The 13603-nt window shown below is 46.0% G+C and overlaps 3 protein-coding genes across 3 annotated transcripts; 1 reads left to right on the forward strand and 2 right to left on the reverse strand.

Annotated features, from left to right (window-relative positions):
* Positions 1–482: 482 nt before the first annotated feature.
* On the reverse strand, positions 483–677 carry FOBCDRAFT_117027 (uncharacterized protein; the record flags this gene model as incomplete). The annotated part of the gene is made up of 1 exon (XM_059607732.1): positions 483–677. A coding segment is annotated over one exon (195 nt), but the record flags the coding sequence as incomplete, so codon positions are not given.
* A 570-nt stretch (positions 678–1247) lies between these two features.
* FOBCDRAFT_118446 (uncharacterized protein) lies at positions 1248–1775 on the forward strand (the record flags this gene model as incomplete). Its single annotated transcript, XM_031195337.3, has 1 exon — positions 1248–1775. A coding segment is annotated over one exon (528 nt), but the record flags the coding sequence as incomplete, so codon positions are not given.
* A 5179-nt stretch (positions 1776–6954) lies between these two features.
* On the reverse strand, positions 6955–7808 carry FOBCDRAFT_241924 (uncharacterized protein; the record flags this gene model as incomplete). Its single annotated transcript, XM_054705891.1, has 2 exons — positions 6955–7607; positions 7661–7808. The coding sequence occupies 2 exons, from the start codon at positions 7806–7808 to the stop codon at positions 6955–6957; spliced, it is 801 nt and encodes a 266-aa protein (XP_054561866.1).
* Between the last annotated feature and the right edge of the window lie 5795 nt (positions 7809–13603).

The following is a 13603-nucleotide window of genomic DNA, read 5'->3' on the forward strand; positions in this document are numbered from 1 at the left end:
TAGACAGGCGGAACGAATCAAAAGCTTGCGAAGGACAATTTGGTTAACCCTATCTCCTGAGTGCGTGCGGACCTCCACTGTGGTCACGGTGAGGGGGTGTGACCAATTAAAATGCACGAAATAAAAGGTACAAAATTCCTATGCTAAATTAGGTGGTGATAGAAGCCCCGGCAATATTGCTCTTTACAAATTGCAACATCACAGGCATCCGAGGGTGGTCTGATGACACACTGTTTCACTGTTGTTGGTCGCAATCTTAGAAGACCCCTGCTTGCACGTGACACCCCAGCTCATGCCTATTGTTCAACAGAAACGCGGCGTGTGCGGCAAAAGTGGATCCGTGGTGCAGGGACATTGATTGGTGGAGAAGCGGAAATGCGGCGCACTTCTGGTCTACATTCTTGAGTAGGGCAGCTAATAAAGCTGTAACCACTTTCTGAACTAGAGATATCGTCTTTGATCTTTGACAAGTCGACGTGTGGACGTACACCAAACATCAACTGATCGCACAGCGCTTCTGCCTGTGTAATGAAATGGTCTGCGAGTTTGCGGAAGTTATTCATTGTTATTTGAAAGGTGGCGTGAGATACCGTCTCACTATCGTTGCTCCAGTGGAAAAGCATAGATGGTGGTTCAGTGCGTGCAATGTTACGTGCGAAATCTCGAAGGCTTATCAGCTCTGCCAATGGGTATTGTGAGCCCAGAACCATATACTTGGCTCGGACTTGATTAAAGCACTCGAATTGCCCAGCGTCTGGCCGTTGTGGGATACCGACAGACCTATATTCTACATCATTATTCCAGCTCCAGATTCAACTGAAAGAGGACTTTGACGCGTCTTGATTGGGCCGTCACCCCTGTTTTCCTCTTTCACTTGAAAGCGGGCACTTGACGAAACTGCCGCGACTCCACTTTCAGCCATGGCGGGGGCGCTTAATCGTCTCATTGGCGCTCTACTTCTGACCCTGGACGATTCTCATAGAGTTTGAGGCGATAGCGCAAAGCTTTGTAACATATGTAATATATAATTAAAGTTTAATTACGGACTTCCACGCAAACAGCGCGTCGAAGACGCGCGCCTAGGTCAGGTTCAAATTTCATAGAGAGTATAGTCCTTAGGAATATTCAAGCTTCCAAAGGCAGCTCTTAGTAAACGAAAAAATAATATTTAGGCTTGAATAGTGATGGAAATGCCGGAGCTGCAGATAGGGAGCAGTCCTCACGGCCGGGCCGGAGTTATCAACCCAAACGAGACGACACCATGGCTCCGACATACTCGCTGGCCTGAACTATTCCGTAATCGATCACTCGAAATTATCACTACATCAGCACAACAGCCCGACTTCGTCCAAGGTCAAGATTACCTACTTGGCCAGTGGGGGGGAAGTTCAATCAAGAGCTCTGCTGAGGCCGAAACTCAGCTGCGCATTTTGCTCCGGGGCCTCGATCTCATGTTCAATCGTGTGATGGCTACAATGGCCCGCACGTCGTACACGTCTCGCTGCTGGCTCAACACATACTCAAGAAATGACTTTTGGCCACATCCGTCCCGAGCTGTGTTATGCTCAAAAAGATACATTTCCGTCTGGAAGCGATTGATCTGTTTCGTCTTTCGGGTTTTGGGATTCAAGGAACGGCAGCGTCAAGAGCTCTACAATTTCAGGCTAGGACTAAAAGAAGAAAAGATGATGCATTATATCCTATCTCTCGCGAGGCAACTACCGAGTCGTGAGCAAGGCTGTTCCCACATGCACCCTGTTGAGGACGATGAATCAAGTCACGCAAGCAGTGATGAGAGCGATGGGGAGACAGATTTTGAAGGAGACACGAACCTGGGAGTGGAGATTGGTTCACAATATCAGTCCGAATTCCTCTTCCCATCTAGGCCTTGGCTGGAGCTATCAGAAGCTTTGTTCCAGCTCTCGATGATGTTCTGGACCAGGCTGGCGATCAATTCAACCATCAACTCAATCCCGTCAATTTTATGGAAGTTGAAGTCACGTGCATCAATTCAATCAATTCCATTTGACACTCCCATTGATTGTTTCAATTCCACCTAGATGCTTTCAACGTTGACCATCGGTTGAAACTGTCGATAATGGCAGTGGTTCAGGGTAGCGCCCAGTCCGTGTAGTCCCATAAGACGCGTCCACAGGACCCCTGCTAATACTTTTGCCCCGTATTTTTGATGCACGTGCCAACTGCACCTAGCATTAGGGGTTTATGAACGCGTCTCAGCTGTCGTCGCGCCCCATAACCCTTGCAGAAAGATCATTGCGTGCATTCTACGGAGGTAGGGCCAAAAAGTCCTTGCCTACGCTAACACCGCGCTAAAAACAGAAAAGCGGGGTAAAAAGAGGAGGTACTTCTAAAAGGGTCAGTTTATTAGGGGATAATCCCTGCCTTCTAAGTACTCATTCCCTCCCTTACAATCAATGATTTTTCTAATGTGTGCAGGTATCCTCTCTATCCACTCTTGGATCTTCCTTTGGGGCAATTCCTCCCAAGCAGCCTCCCACTTGTGAATAGCTTCACCTTTACTTTTCAACGCACCTTTCTTAGTAGTATATCTCTTCATCCACGGCCAAGCTGCCTCAATAGCATTCAAATCAGGCGAATTCGGGCACCAAAGCAGCCGCTGCACCTTCCACGCGTCATACACCTTCTGCTGCGCATGGTGAGCATGTGCCGGCGCCTTATCTTCCTGAACGACGGTATTTGTTCTTTCCTTCATACATTCTACTGCAAAAGGAAGCAATTTTGGAATAAGAATTGTCTGCTGATACCGCCACCAGTCAATACCGCCCTTGCCCTCATGAACAAGCTTTCCATTTTCCTTGGTGAAGTTTCAGACTGGCTTCCTTCCTGGCTTATTACGCAGCGCTAATCTTCGTAAACCGCTGGTAAGCTCCCACTGCTCCTTCATTATCGGTTCAAGCGCCTCGTTCAGCTCCTTTATTGCCTTATTAGCTACCTGCTTTTCCTTCTTGGTCTCTGGCTTCCAGCAATGACAAGGTCCCTTTTTATCATACGAAAAGGCGCCCAGAACATGAACTCGCTGGATCCTTTCCATCTCTCGCGAATGCAGCTGCGAGTGACTCGTTCCTCCGGCTTCCTCCAGATCCGATAACCGCCGCGACGGTGAAGAAGGATAACAGACGTTTCATCAGACCAGATTACTGACTTCCAGTCTTCTAGGGTCCAATTTTGGTGGGTGAGACACCATTCCAGTCGTTCCTTCTTCATCTTCGTCGTCAGTCCAGGCTTCCTCGTCGGCTTCGTTTTCCTGTAGCCTGCAGCTTTGAGTATGGACGTCACCGTCGCCTTGCTGATATCTATCCCCACCAGGCTAAGCTCGCCGGATGGCACGAGCATATATTGCATTTATTGTGCGGTACGGAATGCCTGTTATCTCCTCAATTTCAGCGGTGGTTTTTGCTGCGCCGGCAGGCGCCTTCAATGTCACCACTAAAGCCCGGGTCGCGATATCTGTTGGCATAATTGTATATATAGAAGGAAGAAACAACAGAAAAATCCCTCGCCGATAAGTCTCATACAAATTGGTGGCAGAGGTCTAACAGAGTTTGCAGGGGTGGTTCTCTAGTGCCTTGGCAGGCAAGGACTTTTTGGCCCTACCTCCGTATTCCTTTCCTAATCTTCAAATGGACGCCAACGTACCTGTCAAGTGCCAGAGTCCCGACTGCAGCGCACCTAGTGCTTCACCTAATAACTTGGATGTTTCGCCAGGAGATTGGAAAGCCTTCCCATGGCACAAGTTTCCGGGTTTCTCAATTTCGGAACGCGTTGGCAGGCAGACTTCGTGGGTTTGGCAGCACGGCTTTGACATTCAAGCCCGCGATTCTCCCACGAAGAGGAAATGGGTTTGCAAGCATTGTCTTTGGAAAGCTAAGCCCAAGATGACAGACTTCTCTGCTGTTGGCACCCAGAATATCGAGAAACATCTGTTCAGGGAGCACGGACTTGTCGATAAGTCCGGAAGGAGGAAGCCGCCCGCTCTTTGGAAGGGAAAGCAGGAGAAGACTCCCTCAAGGAACATTGTGGAGATGCTGAATCTTGACACCTCAGACCCTAAAGAGCAAGCCATCGCGAACGCCCTCATGCAGCGTTTCGACAGGAACCACTTCCAGAGACTGCTCCTTGAGTGGGTGATCGACGCCAATATCTCTTTTCACCAACCCGAGCATGGCCGGCTTCGACGTATATTCGAATACCTGAACCCATCAGTCGCAGCGACGAATGCTCATATCTCTCATGACACGGTTCGAAGCGAATCATCGACCTTCATCTCCAACAAAAGACACGCATAATCGACCACCTGAGGAGTGTTCCAGGTCAAATTCATATTGCGTTCGATGGCTGGCGTTCAAGGAATCGGCATGCTCTGTATGGGATTGTCTGCTTTTATGTTGACAAAAATGGAGTCCCGTCGAAGTTGGTCCTTGGCCTACCGGAGTTGAAGAATTGCCATTCGGGGGGGAAATATTGCAGCCTAGATCCTCGAGATCTTGGAGAGCTATGAGATACTTGATAGGGTGGGGTACATCACGCTTGACAACGCCGGGAATATGGATACAGCAATGGAGGAGATTGCGGAGGCGCTGGGATTCGATCCGAAGAAACGGAGAATGCGATGCTTCGGCCATGTGCTCAACTTGGTGGTGAAAGCCCTGTTGTTTGGGTACAAAGCTGAGGTTTTTGAAGCAGAAATTGATGGAGAATCTAGTTCTGGCGCTGCCCAGCATGAGATCTAGCGAAAGAAAGGTCCCATTGGGAAGCTCCATAACCTGGTCCATTGGATCCATCGGTCTGACAAGTTGACCTATCGTCTCCGTGCGCTGCAGGAAGAATTTTTTCAGCATTCTGACAACCCGAAGATTCGAGCAAGGAGGCCTGTCGACGTTGTTCGCGATAACCAGACGCGGTGGTTGTCGGCACTGTATATGATGCGACGCGGTCTCTTGTTGCGTCCTTTTCTGGAGGACCTAGTTGAGAAGGTCACGCTTGAATTCAACAAGGAATGCCGCAACGGAGGGAAGAGATACCGCTCTGTCTCCGGGAGGAGAGTCTTCTTGGGGAGAAGGACTGGAAAGTAATTGAGTTGATGGACAAGGTGCTGCTTGATTTCGAGGAGGCACTCCGGATGCTTGAAGGAGATGCTCAGAGCCGGGTACGTAAAGGTGGCCGTATTGAGGCATATGGCAATATGTGGGATGTTGCTTCAATGTATGAATTTCTGATGGAACGTCTGGAGGAGTGGAAAGCAGCAGCAGAGAATTACCCGGATCCTGAGCACTTCAGGGTAAACATCAACCTGGGATGGGATAAGTTGAACGAGTACTATACGAAACTGGACGAGACGCCAGCTTACTATGCTTCCGCCATTCTAAATCCGGCCTCACGTTGGGGATATTTCGAGAATACGTGGACCGACAAAGCACAGCTGCCATGGCTTCAGGAGGCAAAAAGAATGGTGGACTCTGTGGGAGGAAGAGTATAAATCACTACCGAATGTTTCGAATTCAGATGAGGAACCTCCTTTCAAGCGTTTAAAGGCAATGAGTGCTCTCGAAAGACACCGAGCACACAGAACTTCGTCTCTAGCAGGCAGATGTCCTTTGGATAGGTCAGTGAACGCAGACCATGACGAATATGACCACTGGCTGTCGAGTCCGGACGCTAAGAGCGACCCTCTTGTCACGGATCCCATTCAATATTGGTGGGAGAGACGGAAAGATTACCCTCGACTGTCGCGAATGGCTCTTGACCTGCTTTCGGTACCGCCTATGTCGGCAGAGTGCGAGCGTTTGTTTAGTGTTGCTGGGCAAATGGTCTCACCGCTGCGGACTCGACTGGAGGCTAGCACGATAGGGATGACACAGACGCTAAGGTCATGGGTGCGAAATGGCCTAATCGACGCGGTGGATACGTTGGTTGACGTATCAGATGAGGTTGGGATTAGCATTATATGGGAGACAGAGGAAGATGGCCGAGACGATGGCGAATAAAGTGTTGGGCATCTCGGGGGGCGTATGAGGTTCAACATGTTCAATTCAACGCCACCAATTCAATTTACAGATGCGGTGGTTCAACTCCACGGGCCAAATGCTGAGTAAGCTGTCAACGCAACGCCACGCGAGGGCGAAATTGATGGAATTGAATTGATCGCCAGCCTGGTATGTTGCAGCCATTGTGCTCCACCCTTCGCACAAATGGCACTACATCCAAGAGAACTGTAGAAAGGAGTGGGCTGAGTCATCAAAGAAGCTGATTGAGACGCTGTGGAACGAATATAAACCTGTGGAATCAACGCTTCCTCTCTGCGAGGCCCCATCGACAACCACGAACGAGTTCTTGAATTGGAGGAACAAGCATCTGCAGCCGTCGCTCGCGATGGACGAATACGAGCGATATTGCAATTCTGAACGGGTTTATGGCTTTACAAGCGCCCTTGCATGATGGCTAGAGAAGACGCAGCAGAAAACCTACCCGAGCCTGAGCAAGATGGCCGTGGATATACTGTCAATTCCTGCAATGTCTGCGGAGCCTGAAAGACTCTTCTCTGGTGTAGGGACAACGATTACAGACCGCTGAAATCGACTTGGGAGTGATGTAATTGAAGCATTGGAGTGCCTGAAGTCATGGTTTGGGATACAAGATTTTAAGGGTGACGAGATTTGTGCAGAAGCGGTAGAGTGATGGGGTCACGTGGAATATATTGGGTGTACTGTCACACTGCCAATGTATTGGGTTCTTGGCAATAAATACAATATGAGTCATGCTCATATTGGGTAATACAATATGCACCCCTTGGTAATATAATAATACTGCGAAGGGGTTCATATTGGCAATATCATATTGTTTATATTATTAGCAACACTGAAGGTTACTCGGGGATAATCCCTACTGGCCTGCCTTCTAAGAATTCCTTCCGTCTTAACGGAAGTTTCCTTGTCCGTTGCAGCGAGACAAAGGAGGGTTGTTTCCTGGCTTGGCACAGGCGGAGATTGCTCCTTCAATCCAGGTGATACCATTATAGCTTCCTTCGTTGCGGCTATCGGTATACCAAGTACCAACCTCCGTAGCAGATCCAATGCAGCCACGGAACTGACGACCCGAGCGACGAGTGGTGAGAGGCTTGGTGATCATAACACCACACTGGCCGTTCTTGATAGTGGCCTTGGTGATTACCGACGTCTGCGTGGTCCAGGTGCGGCTGTAGTCAATGCCAAGAGACGCACCCAGGCGATCTTTGATGAACGTGAGGTCGACTCCTGCACTACCTCCAACAGTGTTGGCAACGCTGTAGCCTGAGGAGACACTGATGTCCATGTCGCCGACGGCGCAGATGACGGGCGACATCTGTACGTCCCAATCGACGAAGGTTTCAACCCTGTCAGTAATGATATAGAAGGTACCGTCGCAGTCGGCTCTCTTTCCCAGGTCGCTTTTTGAGAATTTGGTGTTCTCAGACTTGGGGAGGTCAGTGCCGTTGTAAGATATCCAGGACGGGTCGAGCTCGGGAGCACCAATCTTGATACCCTCGGCCTTGAGCTTGGCAAGGTAGGCTTCCTTCTTAACGACGTAGGCTATAAGACTTTGAGCATCCGTTCTTGCAACGATCGTGAAAGTAGAAACTTACAAGCACCCTTCACGGGGACGATGACCTCGTCAGATTGGATTTGTTGGTTGGGAGTCCACTTGGTGGCACCTGGGAATGGGTTTTCTTCCAAAGGCATCGCGCCAGCGACGGAAGCGAGGAACGCACAAAGAAATCCGAAATGATGCATCTTGCAGACGACTATAAGACTCAAGTTTGAGAGAAGAGGAGATGAATATGTGAATTGAGATCGTTGATTTGATCTTGAATGGAGTGGGAAATGACCAGCTATTTATGTTCAAAGGCACTGGTCATAGGTAAGGTTACAAGTGATGGGACTATCCCACTGAAACTCTTTACTTCTAACTCCCAAGTCATTCAACAGCACTAAGTCTAACAGCTTTCCAACTATTGACTTTCGAAAACGGAGCGTACATGCTACGTCATTCCATGCATTTGGCAGCTTCTAGGCACGTTCCCGATCGTTATTTTAATGAAGTTTTGTCAGGGGATTACATATACCGCACCTGCCCTTTTTGACGTGAGCTCTGGAGATCTGAAGTGGAAATTCGTATTAAGATATCAGGGTCCTCGATGATCGAGATACTATTCTGGTTAGGTTATTGGTGGGGCAATTAGTTAAACACGAACAACTGCTCATTTGGTGAAACACCTGGAATCCTTCAGCATTGGGTTCTTGAGTCATGGCAAGAAACTAATGATTTGATGTTATCTTATAGGCGGGAATATTCGACAAAGTTAACTGCCGATACACGGCCTCCCCCGATGTCGCGTGCGAAAATATATTATTGAAATTGTGAAGTTGTTGCGTAACTTATGCTTATATAGAATATTATTACTAAGTATAGAACCTTAGGGTTAAATATCTAAAACTTTAATACGACTGTTCTATAAGTAGAGTTATCTATGTAGGGATAGTTCTTATAAGTATAGAAAGACATTTTATGTGAAGCTAAATTAGCCTAGAAGCCAAGAACAGGCTATAGTAATATAAGGTATAAATCCTAAGGGCTAATGCATACCGCTATTTATTATTATAGCAGGTAAGAATTACCTCTTAATACAGTTTAAAGATAGTCCTTTACTGCAGTACTGGGTTATTACTGTAACTGAAAATGGCTGGATTATAAGTGAAATAGGCCTGGTATAAATAAGATAATTTAATAACCACACTATACTACATATAGCTGGCAAATATTGCCTCCTTGTCCTAAATAGTTATTAAAGTTACTACTTGGCCAGTTTCAAGCTATATTATAAGGAGCATAAGATTAGTATACCTTATATACTAATGTTAGCTTATTTATCTTATATACTTCAGCCTCTTAATATTAGTAGTTTGAGCCTACTTTAGTAGGCATACAGTTAATAAATCAACAGAACAATAAAGGAGGGTATAAGACATATTAGCGAGGGTTTCTTTCTTGCTTTTTATGCACCTTTCTAAAACTCTATAACAGAGAAGAATGTTTAGAGAGGCTTCCAAGGGGCAGGTCTTGCGCCTTTAAGCCCCGAGAGTGAGATTTCGAAGCTTGACGCAAAGCTACAGATGCCGATACCAGTCCTAGGGGTCAATGAGTGCCAGTACCTTAGGTGTCGACGACGCCAAGCAATCCGATTAAGGCGACTTTACAATCGGATTTCACTAAGAATAAAATCTCTAGAGATCAAGGAATCTCTCCAACATCCATTTTAGAAAGTATAGATTAATTTACTAAATGAACACAGGGAATCATTCGTTAGATCGCCTTGTTCAAGTCAGAGGTGCAGATCCTTCGGAGGAGAATGAGACACTTAGCCAGCGTCGACGGGTTATGAAGAAACATCTGAAAGAAAGAGGAAGCCTCACAGTAGGCCGAGAGCAAGACTTTCAGGGCCAGAATGAGATCAACGTTCAGCTATCGGTTGAAAGTTGAGGAAATGGTCGACGAAAATGGACGACAGAAACGAAGCAGCGGCGGTGCGGCGTATATGGCAGGACGACGCATAACGCGCGAAAGTGTCAGATAGAAGTAAAACTGTCTGGAGAAGACGGGAGCGACAGATCTGATGTCATTAGATGCATTATGGTGGATATTACAGGGGTGTAAAGACGTCTCGCTTGTCCGGGTCGCTCGCTTATTATTACGTTACTAAGTTTTTAGTAGTCTCTTACCTCTGTTTTTATTAGCATATGTTGGATTTTAACAAAAGACCATAATAGATACCAATAAATACTATCGTCAGAATAGTGTGACAAGCTAATATCCTACTTCTCTAGCTTTTATCTTCCTAAAACCTAATTATTAACTCTATCTTCTTCTGTCTTCCCACCTAAAATTGTAATATTGGGTTAACAACTGTCGCGCTTGTCCATCTAATTACGTCTGGCTGAGAACGAACGAGCCTGACTCCGGACGACTGCACCAAAACTCCCCTCATGTATTATGCGCATGCTTCCCGCGATTCAGACTCGATTTGTTACCTTCCCCCGGTTCCTTCCTATACTCGGCCATCGCGCCCCATAACACGTCGTTGAATTGGCCTCTGCCTAGATAGACTTGACTAGCAGCCCACTGTTTGTCAGGTTTATTGAGCCTTTACAATGGACGCGTCGAACCAGCGATTGGTTGTGGCTGCTTTGGCGCGAATCTTAAGGGACGTTTGGCCACGCGAGTGATGAAGCACGTAGTCCGCCCGTTTGGCTGCAATCCAAAGCACCCTGGCCTGAGTGATTCCTAGTGAAGTCAAGGCTCCGATTGCTAGCGGAAGAGATATGGCCTCGTCAAGTACTAACGTATTTCACCGCCACCCCGTACACCCCCCCACCCCACACACCCATGATAACCTCACAACAGAATCTGTAGATGACTTCAATCAATCATACAGCAACAAGTATCTATTCAATTAATTTAAGATTTTGGATACTGATTAAAGAGCATACTCTCGACCGTTGGTGTTTTTGGCGGCTTTTTTCTACGTGGTTTTCGCCTGTTTTCCTCAACCTGACGTAAGACATTCTTTTCGGCTTGATCTCGTGCTGTGATAATCTGTTCAATCTCAGGAAAAGCTTGGTTAGGGTTAAATTGAACGGGGACTCGACCTGTAGGAGCTTTTGCTGCTGCTGACGCTTTAAGTACAGCTTTTTCCTCTTCTAGGTGCTGTATTTGACTGTTCTTCTGGTCAATTGACTTCATCGCCTTCTTCAGGATACAATTAAAGTCGCGAATTGATAGATTTCCGTCTTTTTGAGCCTCTTGGAGCTGTTTTTGGATATCTTTACTTCCTTGAGGCGTTACCCACACGGTCTCGGCAACTACCTGCCGCTTCCTTGGTGTTGTAGGCCCTTTAAATGACTTGCGTTTCTTCTCTTTGGGCTTCAAAGATTGCAATGCCTTCTGTACATCGATTGGGAATAGACCAGTGGCCGAGAAGCCACTTATTATGTTCCTACGAGTCAGGGCTTTCTGGGAAGCCTCTTCATAAGCTTGTAGGAATAGTTGTTGCTGATGTGGCGAGGTCGCTTCGTATGAGGCCCAAAATCGGGTCAATTGGCGATAGTACCGTTTTAATGGTCCAAATACGGCAACATCGAGCGGCTGTGCAATATGTGAAGAATGTGAGGGTAACCAAGAGAGCCAAATCTTGTTCAGCCAAGCCTTTTTCATCAATTCTGCTGTTATGTGTGACTTATGCTAGTCTAGGACTAAAAGTCTCCATTGGGACGGGTCTGACGGCGTAGTCTCTGGTATAAATACCTCCATAAACCATTTGAGGAAGATGTCGGCGTTAGACCAGCCTGTAGGACTCGTAGTGTACTTCCAGCCAGGGAAAACGCTCGGAAACCACTGTCCTTGGAGGTTTTCGCCGGTAAAAACGACCGTTGGGGTGAGACGCCGTCCGTCTGCTGATATAGACTCCAATATCGAGCTCCAAGTCGAATTATCTGACTTTATACGCTCTGAACTAGATGTCATGACGGTCCCGGCCACAGTCCCGCCGTTAGTTTCCCCTATTTGGACCCCAGTCTCGTCGACGTTATACAAATATTGCCGTAAGATGTTTTTAGACTCAATGACCCAGTTGAGACCGTGATAGTACTCCCTAAGCATCTCCTTCGTGACGCAACGCTTCCTCGCAGCATCTATGACTCTCGATGGCTTCATTTCTATAGTCTGATGGCGGGATATGAATCTGTCGACCCAGTTCTTGCCGAGATACGAGATATCCCCGTTGACCGCTGGCAAGGCTTGTGCAAAGTCGTGTATTTCCTGCTTCGTCAGAGGCTGAAAAGCCCGCTCTCTCTCGATAATATAGTTAACAAGGTCTTCCTCTTGTACGACCGTTAGCGATAAGTCTTTCTGACGTGCCGTTGTGATATCTTGGGCTCCGGCGCATCGATCTCTCAAAGTCGACAGCTTGATCGAATGTTTTCGCGCCGAAGCTCGCAATCCAATCAACTTTTGGTCCTTTACTGCCAATGACATCCTATATTCATAATCTGATACTTGCGAATTCATTTCCGTTAATAGAAAAAAAAGAGGATTTAATTTGAATTTTACAGAAGTAAATAAAGTGGCTTGTATTGATGACTCGTTGATGGTGTTGTGGTGTGCGGGGTGGGGGGGTGTACGGGGTGGTGGTGAAATACGTTAGATTCTAATATCCAGCCAGACCGTCAAACGGACAGTACCTGACCGGGGCTTTTCGACTCCGCTTGGCCTGTCTAGCGTTGAATAATCGTTGCGGCAAGTTCCGGGGCCGATACAAACCTTGGCTAATGGTCAGCGATGAACGAGTCAGGAATCGCAGTTCTACGGAGTAGGCCGCCAGCCACATTACAGCTTCGGCATTTGCCATACACCATTTGCGCGCTAGCTGCATAATTACTTGGGCACCATTGGCGAGGTTGGTCGGAACACAGAATCTAAACGGACTGCACGGGTGCCCGACATTACTAACGCCTGTCGAGTGAAAATAACGTGCATGATAAGCGAGTGCTCCAGACAAGCGAGTGCTCCATTGCCTTATATACCTTAAAATCCGGTTTTTAAGAGCTTATAAAAAGCTTATATTAAGTTAAAAATAGCTATAACTTTAATAGCTTATCTATAAGTTTTAAAATAAGCTATATTATCTTTCTTAGATATAAAATAAACCTCTATATAGCTAGTATTTAGAAAAACTATTTACACTGTATAAATAACACTTTAACCCTTAAATATTTTTTAAAAAATATTCAAAAAAGTTTATTTAATACCTTTAACTATACTATTAGTAGAAATATTTTCTCTAGATTTTTAACTATTTTATTTAAAGTAGTGAAGTCTTATAGGGTAGGTGATTTTTAGTTATACAGTGCAGTGGAGCACTCGCTTGTGTGGAGCACTTGCTTATCATGCACGTTATACATAACGTAGTTGATAAGCGAGTTAGCCAGTATACTTTTCACCTTAAAACCTATTTTTTAAATAATTCTTAAAAATTTAAATTAAGCTTAAAATACCTGATAATTAAATAACTTATATATAAGTCCTAAAGTAAGCTATATTAATTTTCTTAGATTTTTAAATAATCCTATATAGCTATAAACTTTAAAGTCTATTTATACTGTAAAATACACTGTATTTTAAAGTTTTCTATATAAACTAAAGTTTTTAAAAATCTTTTAAAAATACTTCTTAATAACATTAACTATACTATTTTAGGAAAAAGCTTTATTTAATTTTTAGCTAATTTATTTAAGGATTGAAATACTATAGGGTAGGCCATTTTTAGCTGCACAGTATCCCTTGAGTTGTGTTGAACCTCCCGGCCGTACCAGGCCCCACATGCCCACCATCTTCTAGGAGGTACATGGGTGGAACCTCTTAATAGATTGGGAACGTGAGCAGTGTGATGTAGCGATTTGTAACTCGAGGAATTGCTGGTACTTCTATCACAGGCTGAAATAGGGGGGCGACAGGTATCTTTTGATTGACGCAT

Source organism: Fusarium oxysporum, chromosome VII (genome assembly GCF_013085055.1).
Source record: "Fusarium oxysporum Fo47 chromosome VII, complete sequence".
NCBI classification, from domain to species: domain Eukaryota; kingdom Fungi; phylum Ascomycota; class Sordariomycetes; order Hypocreales; family Nectriaceae; genus Fusarium; species Fusarium oxysporum.